Source organism: Cygnus olor, chromosome 1 (genome assembly GCF_009769625.2).
Source record: "Cygnus olor isolate bCygOlo1 chromosome 1, bCygOlo1.pri.v2, whole genome shotgun sequence".
NCBI classification, from domain to species: domain Eukaryota; kingdom Metazoa; phylum Chordata; class Aves; order Anseriformes; family Anatidae; genus Cygnus; species Cygnus olor.
Window position 1 is genome coordinate 52852921 of NC_049169.1, and position 25019 is coordinate 52877939.

Here is a 25019-nt window from a genome sequence, read left to right on the forward strand (position 1 = left end):
AAATAAAGTAAAAGAGAATTCAATTGCATTCAAAATACTGTTTAGAAATGTTAAGAATTGGTGATCCATTTTTGCATAAGCATTCGTGTATACATACTTTGTAGCAAACACTTTCATTTAAATAAACCTCCTTTACTTTCACAGGTATATGTAGGTAAGTTTATGCCATCAATATTCTAACCATCATTTCAGTTAAATTCCTTTTACTCAGACTCAGTAGAATTCAAAGAATTTTTCTATTCAACAGAAATGAAGGCTTGTAGGCATATATTTTGTATATCAATGGAAAGCCAGAAGATTATCAGCTTGCGCTCAGAACAGCAAAACTACCAAAGTCTGATTTCTTTTATATCCCTGTCTTTTTCATCCAGCCCCCTTTCCTCTTCTTACCCTGGTATTAACTTGAGTTTTCTCTGACACACTGAGTGAGTAAGAGACAAAAGTACTGTATAGGCATACAAAAAATTTTAATAGTTATAATTTTCATCCCCAAAATGAACTGTGTATAAGAAATTCAGGGATATCAATCTTTTCACTTTTTTTTTTTTTTTTTTCCTACAGTCTCCGGCTGCGTTCAGAAGTTATTTCTTTAAGCATGAGTGGAAAGAGTTTCTTCTTAAAAATATGTCTTTTACACTCTCCGTTGCCTAACAGGGTCAAAAAAAAAAACGAAAAAAAAAACATGCATGTATGTGTGTAATTGTATGATTATTAAAATATATATATAATTTTGAAATATTAAATAAACTTTGGAATGGAAATTTTATCAATAAATTATTTTGAAAAAGGAGAGAAAAGTTTCTAGTATGTTTACCCGTCAGGCAAATTAATGAAATGGGCAACTTACTCCCGTTTAAAAAGTCTACCACGATAAACTTCTTATCCAGATATTAAAAATGGCCATTTTAAACTGGATTTACAGACAAGATTTTTTTTTAATTTTTTAATAAAGAGGCTTGCTATTTGCATTCAGTGTTTGTCCATCTCCTTTCCCTAGCACATACTTTTCTACTGAACAGGGCATATTATTTTCATACAGCTTACACTACTGCATAATAAATGGTGGTCATCTGGATTTTGTTCGTGCGCACAGCGACACCACGGCATATCCCAACTAGAGGGGTCGGGTTTGTCTCGCAGCAGAGCCCAGCTCCCAGCCCTGAGCACCCACTGAACCATCCCCACCCCGCTGCTCTGAAAAGTATTTAGCTATTTTAATGTTTCAGGCCTCGGGAGCTAACTGAGGGGTATTGGCTTATGCTAAGAAGTGTTTACACCCACTCCTCCCACCAAGTGTTATTTAGACTTAAAAAGGAAGTCTAAATAACACCTCTGTATTTTAGCAGAGCCAGAAACAGATGGAGCACTACTGGTGCCAGCTCATCTATCTGCACTCTGTTCAGTGTGGGGGTTTTGTTTCTTTTAAAGCAAACAGATTTGTAATTTTCCCTGTCCCAAGCCAGACAGTGATACAAGAATATACAGTAATGTAGACCAAGGAAAGATCCTATCCACCCCCAAATTTAAGGAGCACGATTAATGAAATGGCTATTACAAAGCAACAGCTACCATCATCTCTGTCTCCAGCAGGGAAATCAATAGCTCCATTCACAACAGGTTTTGCAGAGGATCCAACCCCAGGAAAGCCACGCATACTTACAAATTATAAAGCATATCAGCCATGTTGCTGCGGTAGTACAAGGCATTTCTGTAGGCGCTTTCAGCTTCAGAAATCTTGCTCTGGCTCTTGAGAACATTTCCAAGGTTACCCCATGCTGTCAAGAGGAGAAAACAGTATTCAGGAAGAGCTCCAATCCAATTACACGTGACACAGTATCTGAGCACAGGGAAGTTCCACAGGGAGGCAAAACTCACAGAGAAGCTATTTTTATGGATGGGGAGGGGAGGTTGCTTGGTTTTTCCCCCAATTCTCTGTATCATTGCATCTTACTATGAGATGTACATCTTGTAGCGGTGATTTGCATACAGTCTGCATACATACAGCTTTTGGGTGGGAAAAAGAACTTGAAAAGCAATACATATCTGTATGCTTTAGAAACAATTATAGCAAAGGGAAAGGACCATTTTCTTTTACAACACCTCTAAATAGAAACCCTCAGGGTTAAATGTAGAGCTAGAGCATCTTCATAGTTTCTTTTTTTTTTAAGCTTATCTACTCAAAACTGCAAGGAACGTTCCCAGGGCAGACACAACTCTCAATGAAGTATGAAAATTAACATATGACACAAGAATTGAAAGAAGAGTAAGGTAAGTAACCAGGATTAAAAGTATGCCATATGGATATCAAAATACTACACAGATCACTAAAATGCACTTTTCTACTCGGAAAACATGTGGTTCCTTTCCATACAATTTATTATGTTATACAATGCCCTTTTATATACCATCTATAAAGGACTTGAGGTAAAAAACATATTTAAGGCTCCACATGTGTTCCTTTTGCAGCTTTGTTGAGCAGCACAAAAAGTGTACTTACAAAAGAAACTGGAACTAATGTTTTATAGAAAATGCAGCCCATGTTATTCACAATTTAGGAAGCTAATTTAACTGGCCTTACAACTGTAGCCTATGTGTATACATGAAAAAAAAAAGGCACATTATGCTTCACATTACGCTTATAATAGATCAAAGTTGTTTCATAAAACAGCTCTACTTTCACAAGTATTTCTTTTTTATGAGCAAGAGGAATGGAAAGATGATGCCCATCCTTTCACTAAACACACACATATATGGCAAACTCTTCTTCCCTCCAGATGTACGAACAACAAACATTAGCTCAAATAGCTGTCGAATTCTGCTTCTTCAGTTATTCAAGCCCTTTTTTACAGGAATTTATATCAAGCATGAGAAATACAAACTCAATGTAGTTTTATCATACTGCTAATGGACTGATAATTATTTAAAGTACATGTTCTTCCTTAGAAAGTACATTGCTTTCAAGCTTCTGTGGGTTGCTGCAAAAGCATCCTGCCTTAAGGATGAATACAACAGCAAACACCATTTTCTTCTGAGCAGAACAAACTAATTATTGGTGGGAAAAATGATGGAACCCTTTTAGGATTCACAAAAGTAAAATCATTCAATTGTACACAATATATTTTGCTAAGAAACAAACAAACAATGTTTCCATGCGAACAGAAGGTATCATTTCTGTATCACTTTATTTTACCACAGTATTTTATAAGAAGGAAAATAATTCAGAAGTTGCTTTTCACTAAATTGAGAAAAGTTACAAAAAAGTTCCATCATTCTTTTACTTAGTGAAACTGTTAAAATATTCTCAGATTCACTCAGGTTTTACACCCTGCATGCTGAATTCTGAATTTATCTCCCCATTACTGTTACTATTCTTTTTTAAGCACAGAAACCACTTTGGAAGCACCACCTCACATGACTACTAGCCAGCCTGTAAGCATAAACACTTGTCAGAAAAACACAGAATTTTTTAAACCCATTTGTGAACACAAACCCTGATGCTGCTTGTGCAGTCTGCAGCCATCCCATTTCCCATAGATGTACGTTCCATACACTCTGCAGCTACTTCTGTTTTCACTTCCATCTCCTACACCAGAGCATTGCATTAAATGACCATTTGGACAACCCATAACTATTTCCTGCTACATAGTTACTTTCTCCCCAAAACACGGAAGCTCAGAAAATGAAAGGATGCACAAAAGAATGATTTGGTTCATCTTTTCAGATACCAGACTGAAAAAAATCCTATCAACACTGTTAAATATACTAGGTATTTAACCAAGTTAATGTATTCTTTAAGGCAATACCTTATTTTACAGTCTGCAAAGTATTCTGTGTCAAGACCTTAATATCAGTATTAAACCAGTGTTATTACATCTGAAACGTATTCCATTTAGACTTTTGTCTCAACTTGTAAAACTTTTTTAATCTCTATCTGTGAATGATTATTTTAGCCTAATGTGATACTAAAAGAACTTATACTAGCAGAAAATAACTAACAAAAAACTCAATGATCTCATAATTTATTATTCAGAGGAATATGGAAACCAAGGTCTTTTTACTTCCCTAGACTATAAAAGCTTGGTATAAACCTTCACATCTATGTATATACAGAATTAGACAGACAAATGATCTAGTACTGCCTGGAGATGAAGCTATGAGGAACAATTGATAGAACAAATGCTGTTTGTTGAGCTCATACTGGCAGCCCTAGGCATTCAGGGCGGCTATCGCCTGCAGCAACCACATCCTCTTTCAATAGCTGGTACCTGGGGAGAGAAAAAAAGGGCAGAATACATGGAAAGGAGGCTGCCTTGGCAACTCAAGGAATTTCACTCCTTATTTGTCTTAGGTAGGGCAATCAACCTTAGGAAAAAAAAAAAAAAGGAAAAAAAAAAAAAAGCACTTCAATTATTTACTACATCTCAGGCACCCGACTTCTCGATCCTTATCTCAAGCCAAATTTGCCCTGCAAAATATGCCCATTCAGAAACAGGAGCAAAATTATACCTGGTCATGATACAACATACCTATGAAAAACATACTCAATGACTCCAACTAAATTACAGCACGTGACTATTTTCCACCTGTACATAGTGAGAAATTAAAAATGAATATAATCAAAAGTAAAGAAAATAGATCTGTAATTCTGTCATTTACTATGGATTTTTATTCCACCTAGTATATTTTTCATACAAAATCTGCAATACCCCAAATTAGCATTGCAAAGAGGAACACTTAACATTCAGAAAATGCTAAACTGCATATGTAGCACAATTTAATCTTTAATTACAAATTCAATTTTTCCGTGATAGGAGACCCTATTCAGCTCAAGAGAAAAAGCAAGCTGTGAATGAAACAGCTTTGCAATATTTACTTTTTGCCTGCTGCTTAATTCCCTGTGCTCCAACTTTGAGATAGAAATAGTCCCAGGTCTTTTAGAAATAATACTCCATCATAGCATGGGAACAAAGGTAACATTCACACATCTCAAACACCTACGAAACAGTTGGTCTATTCAAGCTGTACTTCATCGTGTACAGTTTCATAGATCTTACTCAACATAAATGGACATATTAAAAATTAAAACTCCATTTCATCTAAGCCATTGACAAACTGAAAAATCTCCTGGTACCTGCGAACCACTATTCATTAGATTTCTTGGCAGGAAAATGGACATTTTAAAGGTGTGGGCTGTGAGGTTTTTTTTTGGGGGGGGAGGGGCGGTGTTTTTTTGTTTTTTTGTTTTTAATGGAGCAAGAAAAGGTAGCACCAAGTACAAAACCAAACAATTCTTTAAGTAGTATAATTCTGGCCACATCAAAATAGATTTCTATCAGACTTTAAAAATGACACTTACATAGCCTAGCAGTGAGAGTACCTCAAGATCTCAGGCAATTTAACTGCTTTCAAAATGAAAATGAATATGAGAAAATTCAGCTTCAAGATTTAACTTTTTTTCTGAACTATCTCATAGAAACTGAGGATTAAGACTTAAAAAGCCTTAAAAAGTAAGTTGACATATCAAAGCTTCTCTTTGCACCTTCATTCTGAAAGCAAGACAAACAATAGTGAGGCAGGAACAATGTTGTCCATTCTAATTTGCCTAGATTTAAGAAGCACATTCTACTGATCAGAAAAATTGAACTTTCAGGTTGCAATTGAGCTATGAAAACAAATCAGAAATGGAAATGGATGTGTGCAAATATCATAATTTAAATAAATCCTTCCCTTTCTACTGAATCAAGAATTATGCTTTTCCATTCAGTGAAATGGAAATTATAAAGCAACAAAGTAAAGTTTCAGAAAAATACACACAGTGCAAAACATATATGTGAACTATTTGATCCAATCATTTTCTTTAAAAAAAAAAAAAAAAAGCTAATGATTAAGAAAGATAACCCAAAGTATTAAAAGAGGATTCTCCTTCCTACCCATCATCCTTATTTAATCCATGCAATAAGAAACCAAAAATGAGATAATAATAAAAGCTGTTTGGGAAGTCACAATCTATTAACAAAATACCTCTGCTGGAACAAGGCAAAAAAAAAAAATCCAAATAATATCCCCCATTAAACCACCAAAATATAACCTGATAAACTTTTTAAAATAATCTACCAAGAAAACGAAAATGCTGTGTTTCTCAATGTATTATGTCATGTGGCAAACACTGCCTTTTTTAAGTCTTACTTCGAGCAAACATACTTGAAAACTGATGAAACAAAACATAGGATTCAAAGTTAAAAAAAAAACATACAATTTTCACAATTCATATCGACAAATTATTGACATTTTTCAATATTCTCACGTTAAAATTGTAAAACTGATTCATAAAATATAAGTTAAAACAGAAAATGATGAAGGCATCAAAAAACATGAACAAGACTACTACTTGAGTGACAGTGATAAACTACTTGAACAGCTACTGAAATACTTAGGGAACAGCTAAATCGTTCATAATTAAATTCTCAGCAGCCCAAACTAGCAACTCTAGTTCACAGAACAATGCACATCAAGCCAAAGAAACTTCTACAGAGCTTTACGAGTATTTATGCATTATTTACTGTTCTTTAGCATCTGACATTAATAACAGTAGTTCCAGGTTGTACTACTCCTCTTGACAATCTCTCTGCATTTCTCCTGACTCTCTGTGAAGAAAAAAAAAGTGAATGCATAACAATTATCATCTTTGTTTTTTTCATAAACAGATTTGAGGGGTGAAAAGATGCTGGTCCTGGAAAAAAAAAAAAAAATGTTTCTAAAAGCTGTCTTTACTATTATTACTATTCTAATGTCTTTTCTTTTTCTCTCTTTTTTTTTTTTTTAAACTTCTGCAATACGTCTGCTGCTCTGTACCACCACAATTGCATTTGTGTTCTTATGTAACAGCCATTAAATAGGTGCTCCTGGACAACATTTACGTTAAAGGACATTAACACAAGAATCTTTAATGTTCAACTTCACTAGAAAAACAGAATTTGCCTTTGATTTTTTTTTTTGGTTAATTTTGACTAGTATTAATCTCAGTCTTCCCATATGGAAGGGACAAGAAAGGGGTGCACATAAGACCAAGAACGAAGCAAACAACCCACTTTATGTAAACCCCCTTGAAGAGAAAGAAGTCCAATTTTGAAAACTATTTCACAATTCCAAACTACATGAAAAAGCAGTGAGAGTATGTATTTTTGAGTCTAATTCCTAAAGATAATTTTGTTTATTGAATAAAATAGGCTTTTTAATGAGTATTTTTGCTTTCCTCCCCCTCCAGATTAACGAAATGGAGGAGGGGGTTATCATTATATCACTACCAAAAATGGTGTGGAAAGAGAACTATGGTACTTATCAACACAATTATCAACACTTAAGAAGTGCATGGCAGACGTGCATACACAAATCTGTTAGTGTGCCACTGGCTTCTTCACTTTGCGAACGTAATGTTGACTTGTATCAAAACATGCCAGCTCCCACATCAAGCTGATAAACAGTGCAGCTCCTCCATATTCCCCTACAATTTTATGCCTAAACCATCAGGACTCATAACTTCATGAGAAAGTTATTTCTGTTCTCCTGTTTACTTTACAGACATAAGATACCAAGGCTTATCAAAGATGATTAAGCTCATGGGCCCAACAGATGCTGCAAAGCTCCAAAGCTTCATTCCCACTCAAAACTTTTTGAATTTCCTTGCTATTATCAGTGGTAAGACTTTTCTTTGGATGATGAAATAATTTAATCGAGTTCTATTTTTACTTTTCTTAAACACTTTTTTCTGTTTCCAGTACTGTCCAAACTGACCTTCCATTTGCTTCTCTCTCCTTCCAAGACTAACAAGTCAATTGAAAGATGTGTACATTTTATATAAACCAGTTCTTCCGTTCAGTACACTAATAATCTTTTCTTGCTGACAGCATCAATATTTGAAATTTGCATTCCAGTTGGTGCATTTTTATGTTTTCTTTCACTATGAACTTGTCACATAAGAAAATCAAAGAGAAACAAGTAGTGAAACAGTATGGCAAAACTGAGATTTTTACAATGAGAAAACAGTACAAACTACACTTTCCCACTTTGAAATGTGATGCTTTCCAAGAATTTACATCACAGTTTGACTAATTTTCAGTGTAGGGTTGTTTATTATTATTATTATTATTATTATTATTATTATTATTATTATTTTTCCCCTGAAATAAGTTACTTTGGTAGTTACCAGTGTAATGGAGTCAAATCTTAAAGATTTAAGATCTGACTAAAATAACTATATGGAAAGTTAGGAGACTTTACTACTTTCCAGGTGATGCTTCTGAGAAATAGCAGAACCAGCATGGAGAAGGTTTCACTGGCACTGCCCATACAACAGGTCTTAGAGGGACCAGTTTATACGGAGCTGTCAACATACCAGCCCCGTGAGCACTAAATTAAATTATAAAAGTTGGGAGCACAAAATATAGCTAAACCCCAAAAGAAATAAACTCTTCTCTTTTGCTATTAACTTTTATGTGAATTAATTACTGGAGCATGACAAGCCAGGTGACCAGTTTAGGACACTTTGGTTTTGGTTGGGTGGATGGGTGGGGTTTTGGTGTTTTTTTTTTTGTTGTTGTTTGTTTGTTTGTTTGTTTGTTTTTACCATGTTCTTAACACTTTTTAATTTTGTACTATAAATTATTACTTTTCGGCTATCAGTAAGAAAACCACAGCTTATAAGCACTGACATTGCCACCTCAACCTGCAGCAGACATTGCCACCACGTAGGCAGAGGTGAGTGCAGCAGCACGTTGTGAAGCTCTCAGCTCTATCGTAAAGGGGAGCAAACAATATTAAAAAATTATGGAACTTTCACCAAGAAAGTTTTTCTATTCAGTCTTAGCATCTACACCAGATAATTCTAGATCAAATATTTACAAACTGAATCATTCATTTTACCACCTACTTAAAGCTCTGAATTAGTAGCTGAAAGCTATGTATTCCTTATACTGGAAGCACTGGGCCGCTGTTACGGTTAAAGACTATTCAAAAATTAGAGAATTTTATGGAACAATGCCAACAACAGAAGATGTGTCAGTAAAAATAAACTTAATGTAGAACGTGGCTTGCATAGAAACAACATATTTTTTTCTTGTGCTCAAGTTTATGCTTTTAAAATAGATAAATTGCTGCTATCACATTCAGCTCCCTCCTGCTGATATTATGGTTACTAAACTAGAAATTAAAAGAGGTATGTTCTGCTCCCAGCTCTGCTGCTGATCTGTTGTTCAGATGTGTTGTTCAGGAAGCTTCACCTCCTGATGCCTTTCCATTTTTATTCTTGACATTTGTTACTCATTCATTAATTGCAAGCTTTTCCTGCCAAGGCTTGTGTCTCACTATGGGTTTGTACAGTGCCTACCACAACAACACAGCTAGACACTCATGGAATGTAAATGCATGACAGCCTCTAGAGGAATGAAGTAAAGGAAGAAGAGGAAGTGTTCTTGTAATATAGAAGAGAGATGTACGGAACATTTCTCCATATAATTAGCATTCTCATAAAATGAGGGCCAAGAAAACTAAGTTATTTAGTTTAAACACTGTGGGAACCATTGATATTTGCATTTGCATTTTATATTTTGGTCTGCATTCATAACTTCCGTTAAGGGGTCATCCTTCCCAAAACACATTTGGGAGCAGACAAAGGTCCCAAAGTGAAATCTGAGATTCTTTGAGGAGTTCCAAGTGCAGTCTACTTCACAGGAAAGAAGTTGAAATATTAAGACCAATGTTTGTTAATGGAAAATTCATCCTACTGAAGAAAAAAAGGCTGAGATTTTGCAACAGAGGCCATCCATAGCTGTCAACAAGCTCACAAATATCCAGGACTTTGCTGGAATAACACATGATGAGAGAGCACAGTACTAGTTACCCAATTCACATTTAAAAGTTTATATTCATAGCTATAAAGAATAACACCTTTTCCTCCTTGTCGAAAGGTTAGATTCATCAGCAGTTTATGGCTTTTTTTTTCTTCTTCTTTCAAGGGTACTACTAAGGAAAGTAGAGTGGTGCTTCAGCCTTTAACATTCACATTTCATCAGGCAATCACTTTGTTCTAGATGGGGAAGGAGTTTCACCAATGGAACTAAAATAGGTTTCCTGAATAAAAAGTATAAAAGCTCAGTTGCACTCACTAAAAAAGTCAATGAAGAGAGCTCCACATTTGAAACAGGTTTCCTACAATACAGACCCACTATATCTCACAGACGTATTCAGCAGATCAATTAGATAATGCTTGTTAAGTGGTTCGAGCACAGAAAAGTTCACACAAGCACTAAAGGTTACTACTTTAGAAGTTGAACAGGTTTTGCATAAGTTCTGCTAAGAGAACATTATAGTTCATGCAAGCTATTTCTGTTTTTCCTATTATTCCTAAGAAATAATGAGTTTGTTAAAATATGCCATAAATTCATCCATATAATTTACAATGCTGTTCCTACAAAAACTTCACTTGTTAACAGACACACTTTGATCAAGTTACCTCATTTTCTTAACTCAACAGCAGAAGTGCCTTGTTTCTTTTTCCTAAAGGGATAAATGGTTTCTATGTACCCATAATTTATGAGTTTAATCTACTTTATGTATTGATTTTTTTTTACAGTGGGTACACAGTAATGTTGAAGCAGATTGTAGTAAAGATTTACCACCTCCTAACTGTTATATATTATTCTTCTTTTTATTGAGCGTTATTTATATCATTTGTTCAACACTTCATTTGTTGATCAATTCCAGGGCTTTTGGAATGACAGCACGTGAAAGAAAAACTCATCTGAAAACTATGCAGAGCTCTGAAAGCTCTCCAACACCCCGTCAACATGGGTACTGAACCTACTGAATTTTGGCAGGCAGTGTTTTGGTTTTGTTTCTTAGTTCTGAAACCCTGATGCAAATGGGTATGAATGTATGACATCTTTTACTACGTTCAACACCACTGTCCAATATACGCATTCCCCTTGCAAAGTTACAGAAAGTTAACTTTTTCTCCTCAAAGGATAGAACAGTGGCTCTGTCAGTTCAACAAAACCCTGAGATGATGCCGAACAGCTGGTAAGGAGGGACTGCTCTCAGGCTTCGCCATTTGCTCTGTTTAGTCTAGAGTACAGATCCCTCATTCTCTCTAGGACATACTTGCAGATTTCAGTAATCCGATTAGCTTTAACAAAACTAATCTCAAGTGTGTGAGGGCTCTGCAACCTGATTGAACATTAAATATCACATTAATGGAGTCTTCAGGGAGCACCCAAAATAATGGAAGCATCAAAGAAAAGTGGGAGGTCTATGCAGAAATCCCCACTTCTCCTAGACACACCTACTCACTACACATGACAGACTGCTGTATGAAGAAATTGTCACTAGTACATTTGTTTGAGGTGCCAAGGGATCAAATGCACTTTCTTACTGTTTTTAGTTCTAGTGTAAAATGTTTTTAGGGTAACATTATAGAAATGTTTGACAGCATAGCTTCCCCTGAGCATTACTCAACAGACAAGTTCAAGAAGAAACACGCTTCCCAGCCACACATCTACCACCCTCCTTCCCATTCAGTTCAGCCTTGTCCACTTGTATGCCACCCTGTCCCTCATGCTACAGCAATTCTTGGGAAGGCAATGATGAATCAGTTGAGCCAAGTTAGAAAAAAAAAGAAGTGAGAAAACAGGAATTATGCTACCCTTAACATCTAATCCAGTCACTTTTCTCATTCACTGCGAAGCCCAATGACACTTTTGTTTGCACAGCTTTGTTAGCTATGTGCACTGCAAGTGTGTGAACACTCCAAGTAAGCCATATCACGAAGCTTCACAAGGGTCAGGAACTAAGCAGTGAACCAGGGCTGTCCCAGAGCTCTCATGATATAATGAATTGTACTTTGTAGGAAGGATGTGCTCAAATTGTTCTAGAAAGTGAGAGGGGACCAGAGGACCAGGAAAATACAAGTGGAAGAGGAGAACTCTGGCACCTCAGACACTTCAGGATCAGCCCTGAGGAACACTTCCAAGCACTAAACTGACTCAGGCAAAGACTTGACAGTGTACTAAATTTGTCAAATTATGTAACTTTTAAAACAGCAGGCGTGATTCTAAAAAAATCATCTATGATACATTTCAAAATTATCACTTACGTCCCAAGTGGTGAGCTGTAAGCCAGATGCCTACAGAAATGGAAGGGTGCGCTTAGCTGACTGAAATGACAGCCCTGGTCCTCAAGGCTAAAAGTAGATGGGTTGTGTTGGTTCACTTCCAGGAAAGGGTAACGGGGAGGACAATGCCCTGGGAATGTGCCAGAGAAGCCACAGGAGGGCTGGCGTTTATCAAATCAAGAGAATTTTAAGAGTAGTCAAACTACATGTGTCAGACTTGGAAAGGCAATATAGTTCATATCTAGGAAGCAGGCTTCTATACGACACTAAAGTGGGTCTTGTTTGCTTGTTTTCAAATCACTTACTGAGGCAAGACAGAGCCTGTGAAACTTTACCATCCAATAAACAACCATACTGGTATGGAAATATGGATGGCATGGAAGAAGGTGAATCATAAAGTGACCTAATTCATCTTTTGCCAGTAATGAAACTAAGGAAAGAGACTAAAATGATTCACTAGCATTCCTAATGAACCCATATTCCATATATCTTCTGTGTGAGAACTGACAGAAAAGTTCAGTGTGCTACAGCACTCAAGCAAAGACAACAAAAGGACGCTGAGCACTCGGTTCCTCTATTTTGCGATCTTTTCTGTAGTTTCAAACAAAACTAAATGTGAGCCTTCTGCACATCCTGTAAATGCATCAGCCATCAGCTAATTTTTGCATGAATGCAGGGGTGGCAGAAATGAAAGTCCAAGTCCGAGTGATGAATAAAACTCTTGATTACAAAGGAAGGGGACTGGAAAAAAAAAAAAGGATTTTACACTGCCAGAAAAGTCATAAAGAGACGTCAGAATGTGTGTAAATTACTGTCACATGGATATTAAAGGTTGGTTTCTCTACTAGACTTATGTAATGGGACCTCAGTGTGAACTGCTATGAAATTCACCATGAGTACGAAAATGAAGATATGTAACCCATGCTGAGAATCAGTAGGTAAAGAAAAATTTTCCACAGTTGACATATTTTGGAAAGAAGGTAAAATAATGGAACAACTGGGTGAGTATCTAATGCATTTAAGCAAACATGCTCAGCTTGAGAAACAACCTGGATAATCTCACTTTCCTCTAATTCTTTCCATCCAAAATAATCAAGCTAGGTCCATAGCACATGAATATGGAAGTCCCGACCCTTAACCAAACTGGAAAGAAGTCTATTAGTTTTTGGCCAAAAAAAGACTGAACTTAATCCAATCCACATAATATTCTACCAACAAAACAAAACCAACCAGACAAACAAAAAAACACACACACAAAAAAACATCTTGCCAAAGCTAATCCCTCCTTGACCAGGGGTGGGTTTATTTGCATTGCAGTTTTTAGCACAGATGAGTTTGTTGAATGATTTTGCAGAGCACCTCTGGGAAGGCGGGGGAAGAAGTACAGCCTGATGATTCCATGTCTCAAAACAGGGTAACAAGAGTCCATGTCTCAGAATTGTTTATTTCTTTAAATTCTTAGTATATGCAAAGGAAAAAAAAAAAAAAAAAAGATCTAGCTAGTAGTTAATAACAGATTCTCTTCTTATCCCTCTGCTATTTAGGATTCACAGATCAGAGGTGCTGTTGGACTATGCTGAAGGAAAAAAAAACATATATATACTATGCTTGTTTCCAGTCCTCTACAGACACAAAGGAAGAATATTGAGCTTTCTGGTATCCAGCTGAAGGAGAAGCAGATATCCCACAGTGACTTGGGTTTCAAAGGAAATTACAGCACTGCTGAAGAACTGAAAGAGAGAATACTGTCACTGGAGAATAAATTCAGACTTTGAACTGAAGTGTAAACCACTTTCCTTCAGCTCTCCAACATATTTAGCATAACCAGACTGTTTTGCTGAGGCTGGGCTGCCTGCGGGATGCTCAAATGCTCCAGATAACTATGGCTGTTTCCCAAACAACTTACTAATAGCCATTCCTTCTACACTTTCTCATTGTCCAGGGCAGCACTACCACCCATTTACAGAGCCCTGCACCATTTTCAGAGACTACTATTTTTACTTAACTTTCAAACAATTCCATGAAATTCACTTACTAGTCTGAGATTTCTCTTTTAAAGCTGTTAAGACTGGCAGACAGAAATAGTATTTTCTATTTATTTTGAGAAGTCTGAAGCATCCTGTACAACATTTATCCTTGAAATTCTGACATTTTGTCAGGGAAAAAAAAACACCAAATTGACCATGGTATATCCTACATAATGTATATACAACAATAACAGAACTATATAGACATAGAAATTTATATATTGCTAATGATATTTTAAAATGTATTACTATTGCCTTTGATTTTATTTATTTATTTTTTTTACTTACGAAAGACAATTTAATTATTGTGTGTGTTTCCATGTAGTACAGGAGCCAGTGCATGGGTTATTACTGATGTCTGGAAACACATGACAGAAGTTATACTTCTTTTACAGTAATTTCTTCTTTAAAATAAATAAATAAATAAATAAATAGCCAAAGCTGAGTTTCTGAGAAAGGCTGAAAATAATAATAGAAGTGAGGGAAAATATCCATGTAACATTTTGTCAGAAGATTAAATACCATGACGTTCTGGTGAAGGTGCTCTTAACAATAAACACATTCAAAGAAGGCCATACCTCAAAGCATTTCTTCTCCTTTCATCTCCTATAAAGATATTAATAATCATGATATTAAAGATATAAAGATAGTTATAATCATGGAAAATATGGGTTTAATGCACCCTTTTTACTTGAAGGAAATATTCCTTCTTCACCTAGTTTACTACAAGATGTTATAACTACTTTCCTCATTGCACTATTAGTTGCTATTTTCATTGTTTGTTGAAGGAGGAAGATGGGACTGCTTACTGACAGCTACTCTGTTAGCAAAGAATCATTTTTTAAGAGCGGATAAGGATAACAGCAGCAAGCTTTCAAATCAGATGGAAACAGCTTCTAGTATTTCCTTCCAACCAAGTGCACAGAACCAGAGCACACAAGCTCTATGCTTACAGGCATGGATTTTTATTTATTTATTTCATATCACAGGAACAATTCTTGGGTGAGCAAAATTTGGGTACTTTGTCAAAAAATTTTAAACTGGGGACAAAATTAGCTCATGAGTTTTTGTTTTGTTTTTGCTATATTTGCACTTAAAACAATTTCTAAATTAAATACACTTGATTGCTGCATTAGTAACAGCAAACTAAAGAGGAACGTAACCCTTCAAATGATTCAACGTGGATAAAAAAAAATGAAATTTTCTATTTTAAAACATATTAAATACAAAGCTTTTTTTTTGCCATTCATATGAAAAAACAAGCATACTGCTGCATAGATGAGATGCAATAAGCTAAATTTGCCTTTAAAAAATTAAAAATTCCTGAATTTTATTTAGCCGATGGCATTACAGCAAACTAAACTCCAAACTAATAACATAAAATGGAATGTAAACTCTACATGAAATAAAAATGCAATTAGTACTTCTTATGACTACTCAAATGAGTATATAGCTACTCTGTACATTTTTTTTTCAACTGAGAAGCTTCACAATGGCTGAATTCAGACTCATGTCGACAGTCACATGCATGTACAGAGGCAGTCCTTACCAATCCTATGCTAAATTGATGATAAGAAACGAAACAAACAAAAAGGTAATCACCCATGAAGTTCCAAGTTTTAGTTCCAACTAAAACTGACCAAGGCTGAATGCTATGCCAAAAATGCAATAAATAAATAAATAAAAAGCAAAGCAAGTTCAACAAATCTTCTACACATGTAAATATAGTAGGATGAGGCAGAAAGATCTCACAACCTTGTCAAAAGGACAGGTAAGGAGCACTGTGGTCAAGAAGAGTATTTCATGATTAGAATATCTTCCGAAAACTTTAAGCACAATTGAAAAATTCATACTGAGAAGAACTGAAGTAGAGGAAAAAATGGAAAGATAGAACGTATGTGGCTCTATATTTGTATGAAACAACATATGTACTCTTCTTTGTCAACACCATGTCTTGGTCTTAACTGCTGCCTGCTGAGAACAACATGATGATAGATGTTTAAAAGCAAAAGTGTCCTGAATGACTTTGCCAGGAGGGATTTTTTGTTTTTAAGTCTTCATGTTAATCACGTATCAGGAAAATCTATGCAATTTGACTCCATCAGTAAAGTTTATTTTAACAAACTTAACCCACTCACTTCAACTTCGTTTTCATGCAACAGATATTAAGGGTGATTTTTTGTTTGTTTGTTTGTTTTTTCTGTTTGTTTGTTTTCTGCAGAATGACTATAATCAGGAGGCCCAGTCTTTTTATCATAACAGAAAAACTGATTCAGGAAAGGACTATAGCACATATTCAAGTCCCACTAACCTGCCCAAGATGTTTCATTAATACTAGTATGTGATGGAACAAGGACAAACATCTGAGCAACATGAAAAGCTAGTTCTGAATGCAAAAGCTGTAATGCCAACTTCAGTCAGTGACACAAATACAGGGCTTATCAGACCAGGTGTAGGCACCACAATAATGTCATAATACTGCTTCTGGGAGAATCTCTTTCTTGTTACATATCCCATTGCAAAAACAGTAGTCACATATATGAATTTAGTAAGACTTGAATACATGGTTGAACTTAAGTATCCGCTGAGGAACACTACACCATTTGGTGCAGCAGGTCAACTAGTTTCAGGAAAGATCTTCAAAGTTCACTTACAAATTTCATGGTAAAAAACAGAAGACTAAAATTGACTAAAATTTCATCAGTAAATATGATTAAGCAATGGATATCTCTGCAGCACTCTAACAGCCTAAGCCTCTCTGTTATTTTCCATTTCTTTAATCAGTGCCTTTAACAGTACAGCAAACATATCTGAACATCAAAGATCATTATGATGTGGACTCCAAGGTACAACATGGCCTCGAAGTAAAAGATGATGCTTTTTGAAGCCTACTTTTGGTGCTAAAGAGAAAACTTTAGCTAACAAGATGCAATGTCATTATAATTTCATATTAAACACAAGGTAACTACCAGCACAGAATGACTCACAGTCTAATTGGAAAAGATGTGACAGCTACCACCCATTTTTAACTTTGTGGTTTGTTTTTACGTTTTGGGAGGCTTCCTTCATTATAAAAGAACACTCAAATAACATTAACTGCTTTACATCAGTTCGGCTGCTCATTAAGTTGAAGGTAGCACAGAGAAACACTTGCACCTTTCCCTCCCTAGTGTCAAAACATGCATACAGCCACTTCAGAATCTATAAACTGCATTAATCAATCCTGCCTATTTTTCCCCCAAGTGCTGACAAATCGTAAGGAGGCAAGGCTCAGATCACTTTAAAGATATTTGAGATACTAGCCATAACCACCAGAGCAGCAGATGAACAAGCCTGGTAAGAGATGCAGCCGTGGAACCCCCATTCCTCCTCCCAACCCCCTCAGGTGCCTGCTGAGCACTGGCCTGGGGACATGCATGGCCTTGGGGCGGCCTCACCAGGGCCTGCCCACCTGATTCTCACACGGAGTATTTTTGCTTATTTGGTTGTGGAGGTTGGGTTGTTGTGCTTTTTTTTTTTTTCCTTTGACAGATGAAATGAGCAATACATCCTGCTTTTGAGCATTTTTTCCACACTGCCAGTGATTGACAAAAACAGCCTGGAAAAATGTATCCTGGAGAAAGGCCGTGGCTGCCTGCAGGGGCTGGAGGTCTCACCTGGGGCAGAACACTGCTCCAGGCCTGCACGGCCTGCAGGGTCCCAGCCAGGGGGCCAGAACAACAGCGCTGGCAAAGCACTTAACGACAATTTCTTCACCGAGGATGAGAGGCCACTAAGAACGTTTGTCTGACTGTCCCACAGCAGCAGAGGAGATTAGATTCTTACACACACTGCAACGCAGAAGACCTGATTATAAACCAGCACCACACGAGATAACTCCATTTCCAAAGCCGTCTGCTGGCACCAGCACACAGATGCACCTGTGCTAGCGGCTTGCCCCTCGTGCAACCTTATTAGCCTGGCATGTATTAGCCTGACACATATTAGCCTGGCACATCAGCTCAAGGCCGTCGCATGGCGGCATCCAGTCAGGCCAGCACACAGATGGATCTGGAACAAAATGCTCAGCTCCCTGCTTCAACAAAACTGCTCTTCCTACTTCTTCATCCTACTTCGTCCTACTTCTTTATCAGTTCCTAGAGGGGAGTTCTTGACGGGGTCCCTCTCTTCACTTCAGCCTGTGATAGAAGAAGCTTTTGTCCAGAAGCTCCTGACAGAAGGGAGGAGCAGCAGAGACTGCAGGGAGAAGGACCCCAAAGCTCAAAATGATCAGAAATGAGAAAATACTCATGAGGAAAAATGGCTGCGAGATGAGCAAAATAGAGAAATGAGGAGTGGCAACCCCTTCTTAGGAGCCTAAAAGGAAGGAAAACACTTCTCCACTATACCATTTGACTGAACAGTCCATTGTCTTTCTGTTTGAATAGCCTATTTATCACTAGCATTCAAAAAATTAAAAAAAGGAGGCAAACAAAAATAGTTTTTTCTATGTCAACCTCATTTAGTTACTGAAGAGTAGTGTGAATTGTTGATCTCTTAATGCTTTGGCTAGATTGGCAGCCAGTCTAGTCCAGTCAGGCTTGCCTGATTGTATGAGAAATAGAAAATACAATTAGCATAGTCACAGCCAGGGATAATCTAGGAAGTATTCACAATAATGAATAGAGTTGGGTGACAGGTTGCTTTAGCTGGGAGTTTCTGATACCCAGCTTTGTTACAATGTGTGTGGGCTAGTAAATATTCAGCAGAAGTTTAACAGGATATTTTAAGGGGATTTACAGTCAGCTCAGTCATGTCTGTATCACCACACTGACATGCTGTCTTTGCTTTTGCATATATTACAAGAAATTTAATGTCAGCTTGTATGGCAGGAAACCAGACAATCATATATACATTAGTCTGCACATACTGAGATGTGTATGATGAAAATAGCTCGCCTTGTCTCCTGGGAGTGCAATATACAACGGTCTGATTTCCAGACAACACTGCAGCCAATCCTAAAAAAAAACACTAGAATTTATATTTTTATCACAAAAATTGGCTCAAAGCAAGCAGACAATTACTAATGCAGTCTGGGATATCTGGGCATCCCCAACAAGAACAAAAAAGGAACATACGCTAACTCTAATCTTTTAATACACACTCTTTTCTTTCCAAGGAATGCCAACTTTTTAATGCAAGCTTTACATTGTCACTAAACTGGTAAGTCTCATTCACTGCATCATATCAGTGTGGTGTGTTGTCTTGCTGTTCAGTTCCTTCTCATGTCTTGCCCTCATGCACTAGACTAAGTTTTAGAAAAAAAAAAGTAACATAAATTGGACATGCTTGTTCACACTTAATAAAAAGTCACTTACTGCAGCAACAAATTTAATAGTTTTAACTACATTTTTACCTAGGGCAATAAAGCACAAAAAGAAGAGTTACAAAGTCAGACTGATGATTGACAAGCTACTATAATGCTGCTTTGCAAGGTATCTCATCTGCCAAATCCACTTTTACGCTCCGTATCAGCTCACAGTAACATCTGCATTTGCCTCTTATCATCACAGCTTTTAGACTATGCCACGATGTAACTGTCTAACCAAAAAGCACAGCTCTGTCGGCAGATGACTTTGCAATCATATAATGGGCTTTTGAGCAGAGAACTGGAAAAACCCAAGTGTGATATGCTCAAGCGCTGTCAAATTTTTCTTTCATAGACAGGCAAAGCAATCAGTGATCCCTTCTCACTTCTGATGAATTGTGAATAACGAAGGCTTAGTCAATGCCTACATGGCACTCACAGGTGGTATTTTGACTGTTCTCATGTAAACTTGCTCATGTGCCAAGAGCAGTACAGCCAAGGCAGCTCAGGATCCCAGCTGGATCTGCTGTATATGCTGAAACCACAGAGCGACAGCCAAACATTGCTACCGATCCCTACACTAACCAGTTTATTGCCAGTTTGGATGTGTTTACACTAGCTGCAGTCACATTTCATTACAGCACAGATACAACCTTGGAAAGAAGTAGCTGGGCAATGTTACCAATGGCTGACATTTATATATTAACATGAAGGTACACGTACTTGACAATAATTCTTTACAGGGCTTGGATGCAGGAGGAACCACAGTCATTTCCTAGGCTGAATAGTATGACCTCATTTCCTTATTTTTATTATGTAGCATTGACATTATTTGCATCAGATAAAATTAAAAAAAAAATAGCAACTCCTTAATGCTCTCCCTGGCTACTTTTTATATCTTCTGTTCATAGCAAACAGAACATTCAGTGAACGTTAGAAAAAAACTCCATTAGGGCGATGGATACCAGACTCCAAATGGAAAATTACCAGGGTGGAGCCTGTAATAATCATATTCCATCTTTAATTCCAAAATAAAGAACTAAGATCAATGAAAAAGTAAGTGTCCTCTTACCTTTGCGTCTCACTTTCTGCGCGTTAATGCCAAACCTGTGACACCTAATCAAAACACATTCATCCTTTTTCTCATTTTTACTGAAGCATATACTGCTTTAGACAGACATTTCCTGAAGCATCTTCTTCAGAAACAGTTAATGAAATCAGACAATTCAAAGGCAAAGACAGACAGGAAGAAATGAAACATTCACCATGAAGAGCAAAAATTACCTTTAGCAGGGTTTACTTTTATCCCTGACCTATACAGCATCTCCTCATTCTGCCAGTCCCCATTCCTGACAACAGTCTTGAGTCCATAGAAAACAATTAATGCAGCAGTGGAACAAAAGACCAAGTTCTTCAGAAAGCGCTTTTGGGCTTTGACATAAAGGGCCCTGACACCTACTGTAACCAGCAGGCAGAAGCCCATACTAGGAACATACAGCACACGCTCTGCTATTACAAAGCCAACATAGAAAAATAGGTTTGTGGCAGGAACGAAGGGCACTATTAACAAAGACAGAGACAGAATGACAATGTTCTCAGTTGAAGGAAGCTGCAGTTTCTGAATTTCATGCCTTTTTATGCCATTCTCTTCCTTTGATGCGAAGCTTGACTTCCCCTCCAGTGTCTTATATTCCACCTCTGAGTGACAGCTATGCCCATTAGCATTCTGCTTGCCATTCATTACACTTTTCCCATTGCATTCTCTCTCGTTGCCGGAGCCCTTCAAGCTAAAGTAGGCGAGGAGGAGGAGTCCAGCATAGAAGGCCACAGTGTGTAGATTCCTCCAGTCGCTGACTGCTTTCAGAAGAGGCACAGCATCCATGGACCAGTCAAAGCTGAGGGTGTCTGGGCAAAGCAACAGCCAGAGATTCTTGGTCGGCAGGTAAAGGAAGGTGAGCGTTCGTGTGAGAAAACTGTCCGAGTCAGCTGCTGGATTGTCAGAGTTGGAGAAACTTGGGGGCTTGTTGCCCATCCAGTATAAGCGGACACCCAGCAGTGCAGTCCCCCAGGAGGTCAATAATCCAATGCTGAAGAAAAGGCTTAAATTCTTCCTCTGAAATAAAGAAAATAAAGAATCATGAGTATAAATTGACACCAGCTATACCAGGTATTTAAATCATAATTCATTTTAAATCATAAACGAAAGAAATCAAGAAATATCTCATACAACTGTTGGTGGTTTGTTTTTTTTTTCCTTGTAATAAAACTCAGGGTTTGTAAGTCTGATGTTTGGCTCACAAAATGTTGATGTATGCTGTTGACCATAAACTAAAAGAACAAGCTCTTCCATTTGAACTGTATCAAGGCTGTATCAGAACCAAGCCTTGAGATCTTAGGGCTGCCAGTCCTTGCTTAAGACTTCCCCAAAGTAACTGAATAATGCTCTGAAAATTCTTTATTTTAGAGTAATTTATGGAACCTTACAATGGTTTCCAAATAACCTCCCAAATCCTTTCTTTTCTTCTGGTTATGGCTAAAACAACAGTTTGCCTCAACTTGATATGAAATTTAAAGAATGTTCCAGATTAATTCTCCCTAATGAACATCTTTTCTAAAGTACTATCTTAGGTATTACGTCTAACAAACAGATACACTTTCCAAGAAGGCAAGACAGGAAAACAGACACAGATTCCATGTTTAGGTCTTCCTTTCCAATTAATTACAATGATCATCTGGAGCCTTCAGATGTGTCTGAAGCTCCATTTCATTTTTGCGTCTCACAGCCAAATATGTTTTGTTGTTGTTGTTGTTGTTTTTTTCATGAAGCACACCATATTAAACCACTGCTTTAAAACCTTTCACATCTTTATACCCATCTAAATAACAATATGTGAAGCATTCAGATGTCTCCGCCTACTCATGTCATCATACTAGCAACTCTAAGAACCACCACTTATTTATGGAATAACTCAATATTTGCCAGCTGGAGCTGCTTGTCAGGCTCTCCCCCTCCCCATTAGAAAACACATACTTATTCATACACTTGCAGAAACATACCACTTCTGCCTGAACAAGAATCAGGAAGCAAGGCTTTCTCACCTATTACTAGGATTGATGAGCTTAAATTCTGTTCTCAATTACATGGGCACCCTAAATGAAAGCTGTTTTGGATTACTCTCTTTTTGTAGAAGTATCTGTGAAAGCTAAAATAACATGTAATTTTTGTATTTCCATTCCTCAGATGCCTTCTTTAAGAATAGAAAAACTATTTGCCAAATAGCTCCAGACACAGTGGAAGCACTTTGATATTATTTCCCCCCATTATTACAAAGAATTATATGTCAATCATTTTTCATTTTATTAGGTCTGTTTTTTTCCATCTCACACTATGCATTCCTGGGATAGTTATTCACTGTTTCTTCATTTACTCAGAAGCAGGACTTCAGACTGGAATGTTTTATCTTATTTCTTTCAATCAGTTCATTTTTCTCTTTTGTGGGGGGACTCTTCTCTTGATGTCATGAAATACAGATTGTGTTGTTCTATTTCAGGTCAACTGTTAACAGTTTTCTATTGTCATGTAACCAATGTTCCAGTAACCTGATGTTACTGGATGTGGTCTAATCGTAACTTATCTACTTAGTTCAAGAAAAAGATTATTCCTTTTCACATTTCTGTAGAGCTTCCCCTCGTGAATTTTAAAGTATTTAGTGTCAGTTAGATTAACTCATTCAACTTTGAGGAGATATGGAAGAATGCAAAGGAGGCATTTGTAGAGAACAAGTGAACAAATTCATAATGAGAATGATTTATGTATATTTGCATGAAATGCACATAAAAATGCTGCACTTTTTATACATAAAGCAAAGTCTGAGTCCACGTTTCATTTGCCATATTATTTTATTATTTTTGTATATTTCTATATACTGGAAAATCGATATTTTTTTGGTAATAAACCAATCGAAATCCAGATCTACACTTTATGATTAATATATTCCCTGGAAAGCCTACTGAAACAACCTGCTTCTATATGTAAGCTGGATAATACTTTGCAACCTATCTCAGACACTGTTCTACCCCTAGCTGCCAGAATTGTTCAAATGCTTCTAACATTATAACGCTGCATAAACTAGTTATCACCAAAACTCCCACCTAAATTTGTATTCAGAATAAGAAGATTATCCATGTTCATACATTTTGCACGTGTGTCATCGTAGTAAAAACTTATGGTCCTGATTCAACTTTCCCTTCCATTCCCATCATATTTTGGTACATTAAATTCCCACCACCACCACCACCAGCAGCTTTACTATTTTCAAAGTTGTTTTCTTCAAACACACAGATGAACAACTTTCATATGTTAAATGTGACACCCCCTTTTCTTTTTCTCTCTTTTTATTTACCCTTCTATAATCTCTGAAGAGGACTACAGGAGGAGGCCGCTTAGAAAGGGTAAGAAAAAAAGAAATAAAAAAGAAAAAAGCTGGGAAGTGGAAGATCGGGGTTCCTTTTTATTTGTTTGCTTGTTCAATTAGGAATTCAGAGCAAGTCTTTGCTGGAAAACTACACAGCACTAGAAAAATTAAGACATCCCAAATACTATGCAAGTGAAACTTGATTAACAGACAGGAAGTGAGCTTTTAGGATTGCTTACTTAGACTGCTTTGTTATTTTGTTAATACTTAACAACGAGAGGGAAATCTCCCTTCCCTAAAGTTCTAACAATTGCACTTTTCAACTAAATGGTAAAGAAAGTTCAAATTACAAAGTTCTTCGACAAAGCCATACTGCAGCAGATATGCCATTCCTCGTGGTTAACAGAGAAACCTGCTAAAAACTTTCAGATCTTCATACATCATAAAACAGTAACAATGAAAAGTTTGCCTCTTGCTCCTAGCCCTAGAACGCAAACAATCCATACCTCAAAGCTAATCCATCCTCACAGCTACAGTAATTATTTACAGCCTTCCCTTTAAGCTTAAATTTAAGATCTGTAAGGTCTGGACCCTCTGACTTTTTGGATCTATAAAGAACACCATATTTCTATATGCAGTATTGTGTTTCATGCTTTAAGAACACTTTTCTTTTCATTAAGACTTTACACCAGTGTCAAATGAAATATCTAAGCGTGCACTTGTGGAGCTCAGAGGTATCCAGGTAGGTGATTTTCCACAGCAACATGTCTATTTATCATGCTGCAGAACACCAGATAACTAGAGAAGGAGCTCTGGCAGATTCCTGAGCTTAATTAACAGACTAGAGGAGTGGAGTGCAGGTATCCTCTCGTTGCCTTAGAGATGAGTGGTTTGCATCCCTCCACTGAGGCTTTTTGATCCATGGGTCTTCTCAAAAGCCAGAAGCTTTACATCTTTTTAAAACTAACTACACGTTAACTACAGCTACCAGTAACTTGTGCAACACTGAGGTACCAGTGTAAATTTTTTAGTTTCAGAGAAGATCCTCTGGATTTAGTCTAAAACCA

The 25019-nt window shown here is 36.9% G+C and overlaps 1 protein-coding gene across 4 annotated transcripts in view; it reads right to left on the minus strand.

The window, feature by feature from the left end:
- Nucleotides 1-25019, minus strand: part of TMTC2 (transmembrane O-mannosyltransferase targeting cadherins 2) — a 253991-nt gene that overhangs the window by 83993 nt on the left and 144979 nt on the right. For all 4 annotated transcript variants that reach the window (XM_040558339.1, XM_040558356.1, XM_040558363.1 and 1 more), the window contains 2 exons: nucleotides 20822-21650; nucleotides 1661-1775 (listed from right to left, as the gene is read on the minus strand). In XM_040558339.1, coding sequence (XP_040414273.1) covers nucleotides 1661-1775; nucleotides 20822-21650 — 944 coding nt within the window. The remainder of the gene's footprint in view (nucleotides 1-1660; nucleotides 1776-20821; nucleotides 21651-25019) is intronic.